This window comes from Lycium ferocissimum, chromosome 12 (genome assembly GCF_029784015.1).
Source record: "Lycium ferocissimum isolate CSIRO_LF1 chromosome 12, AGI_CSIRO_Lferr_CH_V1, whole genome shotgun sequence".
Lineage (NCBI taxonomy): Eukaryota > Viridiplantae > Streptophyta > Magnoliopsida > Solanales > Solanaceae > Lycium > Lycium ferocissimum.
Window position 1 is genome coordinate 48,050,054 of NC_081353.1, and position 21,001 is coordinate 48,071,054.

Genomic DNA, 21,001 nt, shown 5'->3' on the forward strand with positions numbered 1-21,001 from the left:
CTCAGTGGCCTCGTTCAGAGTTTCAGGTTGCCTCTATATCTCCCCTCTTATTATTTATATCTCTTATGCTTATGTTATGTTTATGCTTACTGCCTTACATACTCGGTACATCTTTCGTACTGACGCAATTTGTGCGTTGTGATCATGCCCACAGGTACAGGTAGACAAATTGTGTACCTTTCTCGGTAGGATACGAGAGTTCGACGGGGATGTTCGCACTCCATTCTCGAGTGGTGGTCGAGTCATTAAATATGATGCATGCTATATATATATATATATATATATATATATATATATATATATATATATATATATATATATATATATATATATATATATAATGAGTATGGCTCGGGTACGTCGGGGCCTTTGTCCCAACTAGTTGATGCATAATAGTGCTCTTAGAGGCTTACAGACTATCAGTCAGTGTACAAGTATTGTGTTTGGCCTTGCCGGCCTTCTGACTAGTTGTCTTCCTTAGTTGTGGCCTTGTCGGCCGTAGTTATACATATATGTGTTGTTGGGCCTTTTCGGCGTGCAGGTTGTCATGATATACTTCTTACAATTGCTATTCAATAGCTTTGTCGGCCTATGATTCACGTTACAGAGTTCAGATATCACAGTTGGTTCGCTCGGCCTTTCGGGTGCCTGGTGCCGGCCACACCACCCAAGGTTGGGGTGTGACATTGATGTTGGTTTCAGTAGAAGATTTTTTTTTTTTTACTCTCTTCGTGGGGTGAACTTACTAAGTGTAGGTCATAGCCCCCTAGTAGGACTATGATAGTTCTAAAGATGTTTTCTATGTACTTATCTTGATATGTGTTTCTTTTGACTGTTTGTCTTTTCCATATATTTTTTTCTTCATATTATACTTGTTATCCACATTAGCTTGTGTTTTGAGTTTGCTTGCTCCTCTTGATTCACGTAGATAAAAAAGAAATCTGATCGGGATACTCCGCTGCAACTTTTTTCTTACATTGTTTTGGTGCTTTGTAGAGGTGTACCTGTGGCCTATATTAGGGCTATCTAGGATATGTACGATGGAGCCAAACTCGGGTTAGGACAGTGGGAGGTGATTCGGAGCACTTTCCAGTCGCGATGGGGTTGCACTAGGGATCAACCCTTAGCCCGTTCCTATTTTCCTTAGTGATGGACAAATTCACACGACATATTCAAGGGGAGTTGCTGTGGTGTATGTTATTCGCGGATGATATAGTATTGATTGAAGAGATGCGAAGTGGAGTTAATGACAGGCTGGAAGTTTGGAGAGCGGCTTTAGAGTCAAAAGGTTTCAAGTTAAGCAGGACCAAGACAGAGTAACTGGAGTGCAAGTTCAGCAATGTGACGTCTGAGGCAGAGGTGGAAGTGAAAATTGAGGCACTAGTCATTCCTAAGAGTGACAACTTCAAGTATCTTGGATCCATAATCCAAGGAGATGGGGAGATTGATGCTGTCGTCGCACACCGTATTGGGGTGGGGTTGGGCGAAATGGAGGCTTGCCTATGGTGTCCTATGCTATAAGAAAGTGTCGCCAAGGCTTAAAGGTAAGTTTTACATAATGATGGTTAGACCAACACTTTTGTATAGGGCAGAGTGTTGGCCATTCAAGAATGCCCACGTTCAGAAGATGAATGTGGCGGAGATGAGGATGCTTAGATGGATGTATGGGCATACTAGGATGGATAGGACTAAGAATGAAGTTATACGGGATAAGGTGGGAGTTGCTTCTGTGGTGGACAAAATGAGGGAAACGAGGCTGAGATGGTTCGGGTATGTGACGAGGAGTTGCGAGGATGTGCCAGTGAGGAGGTATGAGGGGTTGGCTATAGCAGGAGTTAGGAGAGGTCGGGGTAGACCGAAAAAGAATTGGGAGAGGTGATTAGACAGGACACAACTCGAATTGACTGAGGGCTTGACCTTGGATAGGAGGGTTTGGAGGTTGAGGATTAGGGTAGATGGTTAGTAGGTAATAGAGTCATTATCGTATGATTTAGGGTGGTCGCATAGTTTCTTTCTTGCTAATGTGTATTGATATATGTTACTCATTTATTTTGTACATTTTGCTATTTTGTTGTCCCTTTTTCTTTCCTACGTTTCTGCATCGATTACATTTCTTTTGAGTCGAGGGTATATCAGAAACAACCTCTCTATCCCCATAAAGGTAGAGGTAAGGTTTGCGTACATCTTACCGTCCTCAAACCACACTTATGGGATTACACTGGGTATGTTGTTGTTTTGGTGCTTTCTCTTCTATCAAAACTAGTAAGAGTTGCTCATGGTGAGCATGGGCCCAACGGCAAAATAGTCTAAACACTGATGCACCAACTAATCATACATAAAATCATGTCTAAGTGAAGAATCAGCTCTCTAAATAGCTAAGTGCAGCAAAAATAATAGCAACACCATTGGAGCTGGCATTTCCTACTTCCCAAAATTAGTGGTATAGACAAAGATATGTAATATTTCAGGTTCCTACCGGTAAATCTCCGAGTCAATTAGAAAAAATTAAGTAAATCTTCAATAAGTTGATCGAAGTCCATGATATCCATCCAGAGAGTCTCAGATCATCAAATTTTGAACTCTCAAAATATTATCTGCCACTGGAATGAGGGAAGTCTATCTTAGACGGCCTCAAATCATCTTCCATTTGAACTCTCCTGCATTAGAGCAATAATGATGAAAATAGTCAGAATGTGTAGACAACAAAAAAAATTATGAGGTACTGAGGTACTGAAGAGGTAAGGAAATAGTAACTCATACGCAGCGTCTTTAAACTTCTTTCTTCCCCTCTCGTATACAAAGACTACCAAACCTCCACCTGTCAAAATATTCTTAACAAATCTCACCCTTGTAACATAAACACGACAACAACAACAACAACATACCCAGTGAAATCCCACAATGTGGGTTTGGGGAGAGTAAACTGTACACAGACCTTACCCCTACAATGTAGGGAGGTTGTTTCCGAAATACTCTCGGCTCAAGAGAAAGCATGACTTGTAACATAAACATATAATAAAGAAATTTTGTATTGTCTTCTCAAGTTCTCATTCAATTGGAATAAAAGTACCAAGGGAGAAGTACCTCTTCCATCTTTATCCAATTCTCCATAATCCCTGTTTTATGTGGATGCACATAGGTCACAACTATTTTCTGGCATAATCTTCTAAACAGAAGGAAATTAGAGTAGTCTGTAACCTGTAACCTCATTGTTAGGGTAGTCTGGTTGTCTCTGCACATACTCCACTTCAACAATTCCTTTTTGTATTGTGTTTCTACTTGATAATTAACGATAAAAGAAAATATGGATTCCTTTTTCATTTCAAATTCATTACGTAATGCGTGCAGATACAGATTGGTTTGTGTTGGCCATGAAATTTAGTAACAAAACAATTCTTTTACCCACATAAAAGTAAGTTAAAAAATACTATTCCAGAAAATAATAGGGAAAAAGAACATATAGGAATGGCAATAGCTTTCCTAGGAATATGCAGATATAATCAAATAAAAGGAGAATGATGGCAACTTAACTAAAGAACACATTGATTAGAAAAAAGATCTAACTACCAAACCAATCAAACCTTAAAATAACTTGAAGTTTTGATGGATCAACCCATTCTATCCTTTTCTTTTACAAAGCAACATCAAAACTATTTCTAACTTTCTTCACATTTGAAACAAACTTAAGGCGTGAATAAGTAAGCACTGGAAATAAATCTATTGCAAAAGTCACTTAGAAGTGTTCCAATATAAGGTAAACTGAAACAGAAAACATCTCCTAGATCAACCTATTTAAAGCTGAAACGCAACTTTGCTCCTTTCCTTAGAGGAGAATCCCACTTTTAAAGATTGTTTAGTACGTGCTGAAAAACACACGGCATTCATCTGAAGGTTAGTCTGGCACTAACCAACATGTTGTAATTTAATAGTCTGGCACTAACCAACCTGTTGTAATTTAACTTTTATAATAAAAAGTAAGTTCATATATAACAAAAAAAATCACCTAGTAAAGTGCTTCTTGATTTGTTTCTTCAATTTGGATCATAGAACACAAGTAATATTAAGATGCTTCCCAAAGAAGTGAATGCAATCTTAGTGTTGCATATAGGGAAAAGGGTCCAAAATACCCCTCTCTTTTGGGAAAAGGGCTAAAAATGCCCTCCGTTACGAATTTGGGTCAAAAATACCATTTCCGTCATTAAAGTTTTTAAATTTACCTCTCTGTTAATGGAAATCCCCCAAAATAACCCAGTTTCATTTTTTAAACTCGCTCCATTATTTGACCCAATCCAACTAAATAATAACCATACCATCCTACACTGCCCCTAATTGTGTCTAGTGCGGATGATCTCCGGTGAAAATCTGGCGGATGAATGGTATGCTCTGAAATCTTAAAGCTTTTTTTTTGCGCACCAGCCATAAATGTTTTCTGACATATCTGCTGAACCTTTAGCACTAAATTTATACAATTGGTTGTTAACATAAATCTTTCAGTTTGCTATTTGACTTATTTACTGTTATATAGTATCGTTTTAGCTGTAATACAGCTTTTTGGTTGTCCACTTGGCCAGAAAAATAGGATCTTCGAATTTGCATAACCTCTTGTTAGCTAACATTAAGAACTTTGACAGCTCGGAACTCCTTCTTCAGCTGAATCTTGCTATGTCTGAGCTAGTGAGTGGCAGCAGCTTGCATTTATGTCTAAAGCTTGGTGAAGCTAATTAGGCTCATGCTAAACTGTATTTTCTTGGTACCCATAAAGAGATGAATGTTTCTTAATTGTTTTATGCTCAGGAGAGCCATACATGTAAACTCAAGCCTTTCTCTACTCTTGGAGAAGAATGTTCACCTTGAATTAAATTGATAGAAAACAGGTGCTGCTTTAGATTGGATTAGGCTGTCTGCTGGTAGAACCATGAATATTTGAAAGATATGGGTTATTATTTAGTTGGGTCGGGTCAAATAATGGAGCGTGTATAAAAAATGAAATTGGATTATTTTGGGGGATTTGGGGATTTCCGTTAAAGGAGGGGTAAATTTGAAAACTTTAATGACGGGAAGGGTATTATTTACCCAAATTAGTAACGGATGATATTTTTAGCCCTTTTCCCAAAGTAAAGGGGTATTTTTGACCCTTTTACCTTTATAGTATTCCAAATCAGAATAAATTGTATTTGTTCAGAAAATTTGAAGTATATCATTTTTGTGAGGTCCAACAGGAAACATCAGTAAAGCTAAAAATTAAGGAAACAGATTTTTTTCAAAGGAAAATAAGTTTATTACTTACTTTTTGAAATTTTGTTAGTACATACTTATCATCAAATTCATCTTATTAATACCACTGATTAGTGCAAAATTGAGTCAGTGTAATCAAATGACCTTAATTAAATTATCTTGGACGTAACAACTTATGAAAAATTCACCTCGGATTGCCTGTCTTCGTCACTTACAATTATCTATCATCCGACAATTGCAGCATTAGTCTAAAAATTGATACAACCACTGCATGTATGCATATCATGTTGCTTGATTTGCACTAAATAGCTTATGTATATTTATGAATCGCACAAGCTGTCTGTCCCTTTCAGATTTTGCTTTTTTGAATGAGAATAGTTAAGGTTTTATGAATTAGTATAGACTTTCAAGCTGCTAGTTAAAGGAGCTTTCATCGATTATGAATAATACCAATTTGAAAGTGTGAAATTGATGTTCTCTCTCTTTTTTTGGTTGTATTTTACTAATATAGAGCTAGTGGAAGACTATAAAATTATTTAACCGATCAGATTGAAAAGTAAGGGCAACTTCCATTTGAAAGTTCGGGGAAAAATCAGGATACTTGATCGCACTATCAAGTCGATAATTTAGAGCAATTTTCATTTCAACCAAAAAAAAAAAAAAAAAAAAAAAAAGCATATTGTCACAAGAAGCAAGTACAACTATACGAAAAGAGCCATGAGTAATATAGAAGGTAATCATGCTCAAAGCCACAAGAAATTCTACAACAGCGAAAAATTCATAAAACGTATCACTGCACCGTCAAGATTGTCAAGTGCATTACCCCTTTCAGATCTCTAAAATGTCGAAACGGCTCAAAGAATGTCTTCGTTGAGGTATTCGAAAGGAAACAAAAGAGAAAGAATCAACATAAGGATGTTTTTAAAAGGTTAAGGAGGAAGAATAAAGACATACAAAAATGGAGATTTTTCTGTAGCTTAGCTCGGGGTTTACAGATGAAAAATTAGGTATGATGTAGCATTAGAAATTTAGTGCTTAACTAGCAATATATGCCTGTGCGATGCAAGGGTCGAACATGTTTATTCATTTTAATTAGCCAGCCTTTAAGGTTTGTATTTTAAAAATAACTTTTAAAAACATTCTAATTGTTATTATATATAGCAACATATACAAAATGTATTTTATGTACCATCACTTTAATTATGATTAGAAAATGGAGCTTAAAAATTAAAAACATATGATGGAATTAAGTCTTTGAGGTGGAAAGAGTCAGACTTTTTTCTCATTGTCATGACAATGAAAGTTGTTCATCGATGTGAAAAACAAAATTAGTAAGAATATGAGGGAAAATTAATATTTTGATTCTAGATTTTTTCTTTTAAATTCTTTAATATCTTATATGTATACTGACAGGTTGCTATCCATCTCAATTAATTAACTGTTCAGATCCAAACATAAGAACCATTGTTGTACATATTGAATTTTTTAAAAGCAAAACTAATAAAAAGAATGATTAAATTACTTAAAAAATATATTATAATTTTTTATACTAACAATTATAGATAAAAAGAATTGTTACAAAGAAATCAAAATAAGAAAGATATAGGTTATATCGTAAATCACCAAATTTTAATTCCGAAATGAAAATATAAAGTAATACATTTTATAAATGCAAAGAAACAATAATCAGAGAATGCAAATGAGAGTAAAATAAGTAAAGTATTGACAAAGAAGAAAAACGGGGATAAAAGTCACTCCCTCCCTTTACTTTTACTTGTCCACATTGACATATCAAGAGAAAGAAATTTTTCTTCTTCTTATTTTACCCTTCACATTAATTACTCATTTTCAAATTATTTTCTAAGGCTATTGAGACTATACGCCAATAAATATGAATATTATGATAAAATATATACTTCATTAATTAATTCTTAAAGAACGTGAAAAGTCAAAAGTGGATAAGTAAAAGTGCACGGAGGGAATAAATATGTGTAGGAGAATTAAAATTGAAGTGTATATGTGTATACATGAGAAGATAATAAATACTCAGCCCCTTAGCACCTCGGGACGGGAGTGGGGGACGGCCCTACGCGCAGGCAACAGCAGCACCGGCTCTATGAAGTCAGAATCGAATCTTTCTGTTGGCTTTCCCAATTCATTCGTGAATAATAATTCAAGGGCGTGAAGCGAGTACTTCTAGCTGCTTCGCCTGCTTCTTATTATGAGTAATTAATTTTATCTTGATTTTGTAAATGAACAAGTAATTTGAACATATATTTTTAGTAATGTGACCAAGTAAATGGGACGGAGAGGGTAAGATGGGAAAGATTTAATTAGTTTTATCTTGGTTTTGTAAATAAACAAGTAATTCGGACATATATTTTTAGGAATGTGGCCAAGTAATAGGGGACGGAGAGAGTACTTCATTTATTAATTCTTAAATAACGTGAAAAGTTAAAAGTGAACAAATAAAAGTGCACGGGGGAAATAAATATGTATCGGAGAATTAAAATTGAAGTACATACGTGTATACATGAGAAGAGAATAAATATTCAGTACTATGACATATGTCCACGTGGGATAAAAAAGTAGTTTAGTAATGTGGCCAAGTAGTATGGGACAGAGGGAGTACTTCATTTATTAATTGTTAAAGAACTTGAAAAGTCAAAAGTGAACAAGTAAAAGTGCACCGAGGAAATAAATATATCGGAGAATTAAAATTGAAGTGCATACGTGTATACATGAGAAGAGTATAAATATTCAGTACTATAACATATATCCTCGTGCGATAAAAAAGTAGTTAATTAAAGTGTACAATTTATATAGCTTTTGGTACAAGCATTCATTGTTGTGTTAGTCCCTCTTGGACACTTATAGAAAGATAAACACGTGTTTGTCATTTGAAGCAGAAGGGACACGTGCTTGTCCTTGAAGCAGGAGGGATGCAAATGTAATTTCATATAAGTTGCCAACTTTTTCCGTCAAATAAGTAAAATTTACAATCAGGCAGATGAATTCAGCGGAAATAATAATTGTGCACCTTTTCGTTACACCCCAACTCCCGTTTCTATATATTAAATTATTATTAGTAATTAACCTACTAGTTTCCCTGTCATTGTGAATCAATAATTGGTACATTTTGTCAAAAGAGTTACTTAGTCGTATTAGGAAGAAGATGGAAATGCTTTTGGTTTTACAATCAAGCAAATGAATTCAGTGGAAATAATAATTGTGCCCCTGTTCGTTCCACCCCAACTCCCGTTTCTATATATTAAATTATTATTAGTGATTAACTTTCTAGTTTCCTTTTCATTGTGAATCAATAATTGGTACATTTTGTCAAAAGAGTTACTTAGTCGTATTAGGAAGAAGATGGAAATGCTTTTGCTTTTCTTTTGAAGTATCGTTTTGATTTGATCGCTATTTTATTTCTTCTTCTTTTCCTTAATCTTTTCTCCCTCTATCTTTGTCATCAAATTAGAGGCCAACACATATACCTTTGAAATCATGAGTTAGATTGATATTAAATAAGTTGGTTACAGTACAGATGGTTCCCTCGTTGCTGAAAAATTTTATTATGTGCGCGGCACAGGTATGATGTGGAAGACAAAACTTGTGTGAGTTTCCTTTCATATTTTGCCAAGTGGATTTTGAGTCCCACTTCAGCAATAAATGGCCAAAGACTCGTGGAATATGGTGGGTCCACTGTCAGCACACTATCTTTCACTTATTTTCCTTCGCTCTCTTCTTTTGTACTCATCACTTATGTGCTTCTCTTCTTCTTTTTTTTTTTTTTTTTTTAATGATCGTATCTTCTATTTGTAGAATAATATTGATACTAGCCAAAGCTTTTGATTTTTTTCTTATTTTCCCAGTGTTTTCACTGATTGTGTTCCCAATATTGTATATGCAAAAGACTGAACTTTCTATTTATTTTTGAAAAATTAAATGGGGCTCTAAATTTGTCAATAACTATAGAACCAAAAGCAAAACTAGACAAAGTTAAGTTTTAAGTAATCGCAGAGTTTCTAAATTTCTTTGCTTCATCATTGTCATGCTCATTATATGAGATTAAAAATCATCTTTATGTTTTTTTTTTCTTTCTATAATTTTAATCTAAAAGTAGTTAATTGCAAGTTTTAGGAACTAAAACTTAAAACTCAAAGTAATTTTAATTATTCCATTGTATTACTTCTATTTGGTAAAGGGAAAACTCATTAAAACTTACCCTCTTTCGTTTGTCTTGGAGATGATTCATATTGAGTTTTTCTTCTATCAACACTTAATAGATTTAAGAGTGCTATTATCTATTCCAAAGAAAAGAAAAAAAAAATTGCATGCAATGAGTTGGAAACAATTTCTGTAAGCACACCGATTATAAAAGAATAGGAACCCGAAACAGCAAAACAAAATTCGTTTATAGAAATTTATTTTGTTTACTTATTTTTGAACTCTAGAACCATATTTAATTTTCAAAAATAAATTAAAATTGAAATCTTAACAGTGTCAATCCATTTGAGGTAGTCTCAATCCATTTTTCTATTTTATTTTAGAGGTGAAAATATGATGTAAAAGTGAGGTAAAATAGGGTAATTAGGGAAGCAAAAACGGAATTGTTGAAGAGAAGAAAGAAAAATAATAAATAAATAAAATAGAAAACCAAAGGAAATGTAGGTAAGAGAGAGAGTGTGTACACAGGACCCACCATATTCCACATCACAAATTTTGAGAGAAATATCACACAACTAATGTCTGCCCAGTAGGAGTGCCTCACCTATTATAAAATTTCTCTTGCTTACTGTTAGTCGGATGAGGCTATGGAAATACGCATTTGCTTTAACTTTTCCTCAATCTTTCTTTTAACTTTTTTCCCTTGTCATTACACATTTGCTACAACAATAACTAACTTTCCTAAAAGAAAACAGTAGTATGAAATTAGGAAAAAGAATACCAAAGCTGACTAAAGATCATCCTTTTACCTTTAAAAATAACAGCTTTTACTGATCCAATTGACAACCAAACATCTTGTCTTAGCAAAAAACATTTCTTACGCAATGTTGAATATTTTCCTTCTGCACATATGCTAATAATTTTGATCACCACTGTGTTTCCACTAGTTTCTGCCAAATGGCATTTTAATACTTCTGAAACATCTTCAAGTGCAAATGCAGTTGCCCTTTTAACCTGGAAGGCCAGCCTTGAGAGTGAAAGCGAGTTACTTCTTTCTTCTTGGAAGAATACTAGCACAAGTCCTTGTCACTGGGACTACATTCGTTGCGACAACCTTGGACGAGTAACTGACATGAATATCTCATATTATCGCATAAAGGGTACCCTTCACCATCTAGATTTCTCATCATTCTCCTATCTCCTCAAAATAGACTTCTTCGATAACTCACTCTATGGTACTCTTCCCGCCAACATATTCAATCTTTCAAGGCTGAGTTACCTTGATTTGGGCTCCAATGATTTTTCTGGAACGGTTCCACCTGAAATTGGGAACTTGAGCAGCTTGAGTATTTTATACCTTGATGACAACAAATTCTCTGGGCATATTCCACAAGAAATAGGAACGTTGAATTCCCTTAAAGGTCTTGTTCTATCACAAAACACATTTATAGGCTCTATTCCCACTTCTTTTGGTAACTTGACCAACTTAGAGTCCCTGTATCTTCATACCAACTCAATTTCAGGATCCATACCTAAGGAAATAGGGATGTTGAGTTCCCTAAAACTTCTCGATCTGTCAGGCAACACATTTATTGGCTCTATTCCCACTTCTTTTGGTAACTTGACCAACTTAGAGTCCCTGTCTCTTCATAACAACTCATTTTCAGGATCCATACCTCAGGAAATTTCATCTCTGACACGTTTGATGGAAGTTGAATTAGCAGAGAACAGTCTTATGGGTGAAATACCCACATCAATTGGAGACTCAGGCAACCTGCACTTGTTAACCTTAAATTATAACAGGCTTTCAGGACCCATTCCTTCATCCATTGGAAACTCGACTAAGCTCAAGAGATTATATTTATATGAAAATGGACTCTATGGTCCCATTCCTCCAAGCTTTGGGAACTTAAAATCCCTTGTTGATATGAGATTATTTAGCAATAAACTCACAGGGTCCCTTCCAGTAGAGTTGGAAAACATTACAAACTGGGAGATGTTTCATTTAGCCGATAACAATTTCACTGGTCATTTGCCTCATAATGTTTGTCTTGGTGGGTTCCTGATAGAAATATCAGTTCAAAATAATCGTTTCATTGGTGGCATCCCGAGAAGCTTGAAAAACTGCCCCAAGTTATCCAGGGTCAGACTTAACAACAATAAACTATCTGGAAAAATATCAGAAGTTTTCGGTGTGTATTCGTATCTAGATTACATTGATTTAAGTCACAATGAGCTTTCTGGAGAGCTGTCATCAAAATGGGGCCTTTGTGGTAAAACGACCTGTTTGAAGATGTCTAATAACAATTTATCTGGATCAATTCCATTTGAGATTGGAAACGCATCTCATATACAGGTGCTTGATCTCTCCTCTAATCATTTCAGTGGGAAGGTCCCTAGAAGCTTGGATAGCCTAAAGCTGCTATTTGAGCTTGATTTGTCTGGTAACAAACTTTCAGGTGATATTCCATCAGAAATTGGGATGCTTTCTACACTCGCAAAACTTAACTTGGCAGCAAATCATTTGAGTGGCGTAATTCCACAACAGATTGGAAATCTTTGTGCAGTTGTTTAGCTTGAATTTAAGCAAAAACATGTTGCAAGCAAGTATTCCTTCCAATTTTGGGAGCTTATGCTTCTTACAAGTTATGGACCTTAGTCACAACATACTGAATGGTGAGATACCATGGCGACTAGGTCAATTACAAAGCTTAGAGTTAATGAATCTTTCACATAATAAGTTGATTGGTTCGATCCCATCAAGTTTCAATCAGTGTATTAGCTTGAGTTTTGTTGACATATCTAACAATCAATTGATTGGCCCTCTTCCTAACAACTTGGCATTTCGAAGGCGTCCTTGAAGAACTAAGAGACAATAAAGGCTTGTGTGGCCATCTCATTGGTTTGAAACCTTGCTCTTCATCTAAAATCACCAACAAAAGAATAAATATCTCAACAATTCTTTTTAGTCTGGTTGGTGTCATTTTTTTGATGGTGATCATTTGTCTTCTTTTATGCATATCTCGAAAAAGAAGGAACCAAATTGAGCAAAGAGAACAAACCAAGGATCTCTTTTCCATTTGGAGCTTTGACGGGAAGATGACATATGAGAGCATCATCATAGCAACAGAGGGCTTTGACAGCAAATATTGCATAGTAAAGGGAGGACAGGGAAGTGTCTTCAGGGTTGAGTTACTAAGTGGACAAGTACTCGCGGTAAAAAAAATTCATCCATTAGATAATGGTGAATTGAACAGCTTGAAAAGCTTTGAAAGTGAAACAAAAACTTTATTGAAAATCCGCCATCGTAATATTATAAAGCTTTATGGATTTTGTTCACATGCAAGACATTCTTTCTTGGTTTACGAGTTCTTGGAAGGAGGAAGCTTGTCAGAGAGACTGAGGAATAATGAAAAAGCGATAGAGTTAGATTGGATTAAGAGGGTGAGCATTGTCAGAGGAGTGGCATATGCGTTATCTTATATGCATCATGAATGTTCACCTCCAATTCTTCACCGAGATATATCAAGTAAGAACGTTTTGTTAGATCATGAAGACAGGCCTCGTCTTTCTGATTTTGGTACTGCAAAACTCTTAAGGCCAAACTCCTCTAATTGGACTTCTTTTGCTGGAACTTTTGGATATGTTGCTCCAGGTATGCTCTGTCTAATTCTTTGTCCTTTCAAGTTTACACTAACTTCTATGTGTTAAGTACTTTCATGAATTTCAAGAATCTCAATGACTACAAAATTAAACAGGATTGTCCATGTCTAGTGCAAGTTAAAATGTACATAACTAACAGCTTTATCCTGGAGATAACCTTAACCTTCTTTGAACTCTGACTTTAGAGGAACATTTTAAAATCATTTAAACAAAATATAATGTAAGATTAACTTAATTCACACAGGATCTTGAACACAATAATCTTACATGGAGATAATACGGAAAACATACCTGATGCCGAAGACATTATCACGAAAGCGGAAGCGTTAATTGCGTAAACTGATTTCTACCTCCTTGCCCTAGTCTTACGTTACCACAGCCATCAGTGATGGAAAAAATATATATAGAATAAGTGGTAACCCTAATGGGTGGAGGGAGGACCAATTTATAGGAGTTGAGACTTAATCCGGTACGTCCATCAAGTAACCGATCTAACGGATGAGATTTATTCTTCATTAAATATTAGTTATGGGCTTTACATTAATTGGACCACATATTATAATTAATAAAATTCTAACATTCTCCCAGTTGGCCCAATGACCGCATAACACTAATATTTAACAACATAAACATTAGTTGCGCATAAAATAAATCTCTTATATAACGTCCATCATACATACCATAATGTAACAAACCACTAACGTGAGTTATGGCGGTTATATATAATTTTGTGCTACATACTCCCTTCCATATACTACAACATTAGCAACTTATCATATTAGGTTCATAAGCTATAAAACATATAACATTATAGTCCACAATAATGTCTCATTGAGACTCATCCTGTAATATCTCAGAACAATAATGTGTACACCATTATGAGAAATAGGAAATTCATTAATGTATATCAGAAACACATAATTGAGCTCAGAGTGTCAAACATTATAAAGAAAAACATTAATCATAAGTTCAACCAAGACTCATTCTATGTACATGTTCTTTAAATGTCTTTGGTTGTAAACCTTTCGTTAACGGATCTGCAATCATGAGATCAGTTCTAATATGCTCAAGTGACACCCTTTGTTTCTGAACTTCATCCTTGACGGTAAAGTACTTTAATTCCATATGTTTGGCACCTTTGGAGTACTTATCGTTCTTGGAGAAGAATATTCTTTTGATATTATCACAATAAATTTTCGGCGGCTTGGTAATGGTGTCGACAATCCCAAGTCCTGAAATAAAGTTCTGCAGCCATAATGCATGAATTGTGGCTTCAAAACATGCCACAAATTCTGCTTTCATTGTGGATGTAACAATGACGGATTGCTTAGCACTCTTCCACGATATTGCTGCTTCAGCTAATAGGAACAAGTAACCAAAAGTGGACTTTCTAGTGTCAACACATCCACCATGATCTGAATCCGAGTATCCAATGACTTATTTGTTGGATCTCCTATATGTGAGCATGTAATCCTTCGTTCCTTTCGTGTACCTCAAAACTTTCTTTGCACGACTTTCCAACGATCAATTTCCGGTTACTCGATATCTTCCCAAAGATTCCGACCGCAAAACTAATATCTAGGTCTTGTGCAAGTTTGAGCATACATCAAACTTCCAACAATAGAAGAGTAAGAAATTGACTCCATTTCTTTTCGTTCTACGTCATTCTTTGGATTAATGCATGAGACTAAATTTGTCCCCTTTTTGAATCGGAACAACTCCTGCTGAACAATTGTTCATGTTAAATCTCTCAAGAACTCTTTCGATATAGCCTTTCTGAGACAGTCCCAATAGTCCTTGTGATAAAATATTTCTATCCCTATCACATAGGATGCCTCACCCATTATAGATTCACAATAGTGCGAGATACGGCTACAAAATAATTGGTAGAAACCTATAAACCATAATTTGGTTCTTCATCACGGCATCAGCTTCAAAACGTCAACAAATAAAAACTTAAGATCTAAAATAGATCAATCCGTAGAGTATCAACACAAACTTGAAGTCGGTTTGTTTAGGTCTTAATAGTTATTATTGTTGGGTAGTACTATCAATACCATAAATACGTGAAGCTGGGTAACAACGAGCAGTCTGGCATGTTAAATTTCAATTTTTTTTCTGTAACTATAATAATGCGTAAGGTGGCTGAGACATAAACACACGTTACACATATATGTTTTCTTTCATGAAGATTATCGGTTCAAATATCCAAGCTCTTGATACCACATGTAAGATCAACTTAATTCTCACAGGAACATGAACACAATAATTTTACATGGAGATAATATGGAAAACATACCTGATGCAGAAGACATTATTACGAAAGCGGAAGCGTTAATTGTGTAAACTGATTTCTACCTTCTTGCCCTGGTCTTACGTTACCACAGCCGTTAGTGATGGAAAAAAAATTATATAGAATAAGTGGTAACCATTAGGTGGAGGGAGGACCAATTTATAGGAGTTGAGACTTAATCCGGTACGTTCATCAAGTAACCGATCTAACGGACGAGATTTATTCTTCATTAAATATTAGTTATGGGCTTTACATTAATTGGGCCACATATTAGAATTAGTAAAATTCTAACATACAAAACTAGTTGCTTTTGAGTCTTATGTCATTTTCATTTTCTTGTATTCTGCCCAGCTTCTCTTATCTACAAATTTTGTATCTTTGCTTTTTTTGTCTTGTGTTTTGAAACACGGGTTTTAACTTATGTGCACTGAGGGTGTTTAACTTTTATACATCAGAGGACCTACAACAATCAATAACTATGTATGGTAATCCTAATCTGGTAAAATAGAAAAACAACAAAAGAACTTACTATAATCAGTTAGAATGCATTGAAAGTGTTGAAATTAATTATACTCTGTGTATATAATTTAAATCATTTTCACATGTATACAGAGCTTGCTTACACTATGGAGGTAAATGAAAGTTGTGATACCTACAGCTTTGGAGTGCTATCATTGGAAGTGATCTTTGGTCGGCATCCAGCTGATATTGTTGAAGCTATATCATCGCTTTCATCAACATCAGAAATCCTTGACATACTGTTAAAAGATTTCATTGATCAACGGCCATTACTTCCCTCTCCAGTGGCTGAAGAATTGATCAAGATCACAAAGATAGCATTTGCATGTCTTAATCCGAGTCCTCAACTTAGGCCAACCATGCAGCAAGTTTCTGCATCTTTAGCCAAAGAAAAGGCACTTTTGAAGAACTCCTTTCCTTTTATTACTTTAGGCCAACTAATTGATGCTAAATTAGGTAGTTCCTAACTAACTTCTTGTGTAGTTGTGTTTTCCTTTTTTCCGTTTGCAGTTGTGATGTTTTGTCCTATTGTACTCTAAATTTCCTTTTTATATTATACAATAAAGTAAATGTTTTGCACACAAAACATTGAACTAGATGTTGGATCTGTGCTTATCATGCTTTATGGTTGAAACTTGGTTGACTGAAAGAGCTGTGTGAAGTAGGGGCTATTGTTGTTTACTGCTATTTCTCCTATTACGGAAAATCTTGATCTCTTGTTCGCCAGAAAAAAAATTAAGCAACTATGGACTGATATGCTTAAGTGGAGGATGAAATTTTGGCAGATGTTATCGTGGAGGTAGAATTTTGAAAACACTAGTTAAAATTTATTTGGAAAGCCATAATCTGGTGTCATCAGTTAGTATTTTGGTTCCTAATTTCCTTAGAGACCAGTGTTATCAAAAGCAAAAAGCGCAAAAAAGCTCTAAAGTCAGCTAGGGCTTTAAGTGCAAAGCGCAAATAAAGCGTGGGCTTCAATGAAAAAAAAGCGCAATGGTACAAAAATACAAATATATATATGTTTAGTCCAAGATTGATAATAATAAGCATGAATAACAAATATATGGACAAAGAAATTGTAAAAATAATACGATAGAGTGAAATATCAATCATCTAGTGTCACCTCTTCAAGAGAGGCTCATTGGCAAGGAAAAGTATGTCTTAGAGCCTTTGATGTGACACTGAAGCGCACATAAAGCGAGGCGAAGCGCTCAACATGTTTCGAGCCTCGCTTCAGGGCTTAAGCGCGCTTAAAGCGCGCCTTTGATAACACTGTTGGAGACATTCTAGAAGTCGATCCGCTTCTATCTTTGGTGTTGCTTCTGCATTCATTTTATCTCAGATTTCTCTTTCTATACCCAACAGAATTGAGTGAAATCAAAACGACGTGCCTTTTTTATGTGTCTTATGTATCAGATTAACAAAAACTAGGTTTATTGATGGAGCTATCTTATTAGATCTAATGATAGAAACTGAGTGAAAATTAAAGCCAAATGATTTGAGTGGCTTCACTTTCTAGAATTACACTAAATATTCACTCATTCTAGACCAGTTCTCCTATCTAAGTAATTTATTTCTCCTTATGTGACTTGTTGCAACAAACTTATTGTAATCTACTGTGTTGAACTTTGGAGTATAGTAAGCATGCATTTTGAGAGCTTAGTGCTTATCAAAACAAAGGGACACAATTTCTGAGAGACATAGTGGTGGAGTCTTTTTTCCCCATTTAACAAAATTAGTTTCTATTCTCTTCAACAATTGGATCTTTTCCATGTGTAGTCCTAAGAACTTTTCTAAGTGCTCACATAAAATAGATGACTTGATGCCCAAAAAGTGCAACAATATGCTTCAGGGAATAAATTAATTGTTGGCATCTTTGTGGAGTTAGCTAATGTGAGAAAATGATATTAAAAGTTGTTCATGAGTTTTGGTGTTGATTCATTGTAAAAGGGTATCAGTTGAGGACCTCTATGTTGTTGTTGTTGTCTTCACTTTTACTTTATAGCTGTGAACTAGGAATTACATCATTTTGCTGTGGAATAGTCCTATAACTTTTTGCTAGAGATTGCAAAACAATCATGGTGTTATTGAGAAATTTTTGTGCAGTCTGGTTTGACTGCAGGATTAGAAGGGGTGAACTTGATCCTGGCTTCCAATTGGTGAATCTGTTTTCTGCAGAGTGCACATTAAGGTGCCTTTGACATGTCATTCTATGAGAGGGTGGGAGAATAGTAATTCTGTTGAATTATCGTCTGTGCATTTCAAGAAATAAGTGATTAGATCTCTGCCAAGCTCCTAAAGAACTTAGTAAATAGGGGTCCTTTTCTCAAAAGGAGAATAGTTTTTGAAAGTGTTCTAAAATAGTAATATGGAAGGATCCTAGTTTATCTTAATTATTTTGTCACAGTAGGAGAAAGTAAAGTTCTTTCTAATACGCATATGTTGAAAAGTAGTGTTGCAGAAATGTCTTTATTTATTCGTACTAACTGCCCAGAGAGGATGTATACCATCTATTTTATGCAGGGGAATCATAATTGTGGATTGGAGTTAACGTTGAGGACAATAGCACGAAAAGGAATTGGTAAAGAGGTGGTGTGGAAATGATGTTGTGTGGAAACTTGAAAAGAAGTTCGATCCATTTACAATAATGCATGTTGTTGAGACACTGATGGAACTAATATAATTAGTAATACTTCAATTTGGAGTTAAAATATTGGGGTTTATTTAACTCATTCACAATAATGCATGTTGCGGAGTCAGTGATGGAACTTTTAGAATCAATAATACTTGTAAATTGCAGTTAAAATATTGGGTTTTATATTACTCATTCACAGGAATGCATGTTGCAGGATGTGTTGGTATGACGGAAAATGTTTGCCTATTTTCTCTTGTTTGATTGCACTTAAGATTAAGGAAAATGTTTTCCTCCAAATAGGTGAAAATGTTTTCCATAAAAATTTGAGGGAAAACATTTTCCGGATTAAAAAAAAACACACCAATGCATTCCCCAACTACCCCGCACGCCCCACCTCCCCAACCCCCAACTCCACCCCGCACCAACAAACCCAACCCCAACCCCTCCCTCCCCACCACGCCACTCCACCCACCACCCCAAACCACACCCCACCCTACCACACCCCCAAAACCCCCCAAACCCCAAGCCACCGACACCCCACCTTCCACCACCCACCCAGCCCAAACCCCACTCCACTACCCCCACCCACCCCTACCTTCCATCCCCACCCCCATCGATTTTCTTTTTTATATATTTATCTTATCCGCTTACCACCCCGACCCCACCCAACCCCCCCCCCCTCCCCACCAAACCCCATTCCAAAATTTTGTAAGAATGATAGTTTTTTTTTTTTTTTTTTTTTTTAAAGTCAAGAAAAAAAGCTTTTAAATTTTTTTTTTTTTGGATTTTTACACCACCCACCCCTTCCCCAACAACCCTTCAAAAAAAAAAAAAAATTCATTTTTAAAAATATTTTTAGATTTTTTTCTTAGTTTTTACATCCCCGTCCCCCACCACCAACCTCAAAATATTTGGTTTATTTTAACTCATTCACAATAATGCATATTGCAGAGGTAGTGTGGAAAAATGTATATAACTACAAATAAATAATGGTAAGAAGACTTCTTAATTACCAGACATTGACTAAAAATGTGACAACTTAGATATTATTAACAATGATTAAATTAGAGTATCTTCACCATCGACAAGCTTAATAACAAGTCTAACGGCTTAAAACAAAATGATTAAATTCTCAAAAGTGTATCAATGCCTAAAATATAGTAGTAGTACTTAGATATTGTATTGATAGTGTTGTAATACCATTTAACCTATAAATGTTATTCATTTTCTTAACTACCACAATTTTCTCAGTTACTGTGATTTAGACAAAAAGTTGTATCTCAGTTTCAAATCCAATATTTAACTGCAATTAGAAGTGCTATTAATTCTAATAGAGAATTTGTTTTGATCTTCTTTTCCAACTTTGCCTTCTCTTCCTTTTGGACTAAGTCAGCTCTTCTCCCTTATTTCACTCTTTAATTAATGTCTCACAATAATTTAAAAAAAAAAAAGGTAGGGTTCAATTTTATGACAGATAGGAAGATTATTGGAAGTATCCCCATAGATCAAATTTTGCAGTCACGTAGCTGAGAATTAATTTGCATGTTAAGCTTTAAATATTGCTCTTTATTAAGCAGTAGAATAACTTATACTATATGAGTTTTCTTACCATATACCCAAAGCTGAGAATTTCCTGTTAGGCTTTAGCTACTTCAATAATGTCACACGCTACTTCTTCCAAATTTTACAAGTATGATGTCTATAACACCCAGCAACCGAGCCAGGATAAATGTGAAAATTTGCTAGAGTTCCAAACACACATTTAAACCTTTATAAGTTCAAACTTCAAAAGCAATTCATGGAGTTCAAACTGTTAAATATTCATAGAGTATTTCCGTATTTTAATTAAGATATTTTTGTTAAAATCTTATTTCTGCATTATAAAATGGCTAAACACGGAATAATTTTAAATGTCGGTCCAAAAAATAGGTATTCGTCACTTTCCCAAATTACAAAGAAAAATATTCTCGAATGCCAAGGATTCTTTGATTCCTTTTCATTAGTGTTCTTCCCTCTTTTAATTTCTCACCACGATAATGTAAACAGTAGACTACAATTTTATGATAGAAACGAAGATGATTTCCACAAGCCAAATTCTGCTAGAGTTGTGAAAAAGGTAAAGTATTGCTCTTTATTAAGCACAGGTAAATTATTTGGTGTTATGAACTTTTGAAAGCTATAGAACAGTCTAGATTTGGTGTTATGATTATTTTCCAAATTGCTATGCATCCTCAAAATGACGCTCAGAGGAGCTTGCTCATATCATAAAGTATCAAATGAATTATGTGAATTCCATTCTTCTATTATCTGAATTCATCTGGTGCAATGAAGTAGGTTGAGAATCATGAGATCTCAGTTACAAGATCCTATCTGTCTAAGTGTTGGTGGACAGATTTAGATGGACAGAGTTACTCGGTGCCTATGCTTGTGGGAGATAGCAAGTGTCATGTGGAATTAGTCGAAGTGCGCTTAAGCTAGCCAAATAC

At 35.1% G+C, this 21,001-nt stretch overlaps 2 protein-coding genes and 1 pseudogene across 2 annotated transcripts; all 3 read left to right on the plus strand.

The window, feature by feature from the left end:
* LOC132040544 (MDIS1-interacting receptor like kinase 2-like) overlaps window positions 1-18,641 on the plus strand; it is a 53,831-nt pseudogene extending 35,190 nt beyond the window's left edge.
* On the plus strand, window positions 10,316-11,980 carry LOC132039389 (MDIS1-interacting receptor like kinase 2-like). Its single transcript, XM_059429875.1, has one exon. It carries the CDS (start codon window positions 10,316-10,318, stop codon window positions 11,978-11,980), a length of 1,665 nt encoding a protein of 554 aa, XP_059285858.1.
* Window positions 12,505-16,347, plus strand: LOC132039390 (MDIS1-interacting receptor like kinase 2-like). The gene is made up of 2 exons (XM_059429876.1): window positions 12,505-13,060; window positions 15,974-16,347. The coding sequence occupies exons 1-2, from the start codon at window positions 12,505-12,507 to the stop codon at window positions 16,345-16,347; spliced, it is 930 nt and encodes a 309-aa protein (XP_059285859.1).
* Window positions 18,642-21,001: the final 2,360 nt, after the last annotated feature.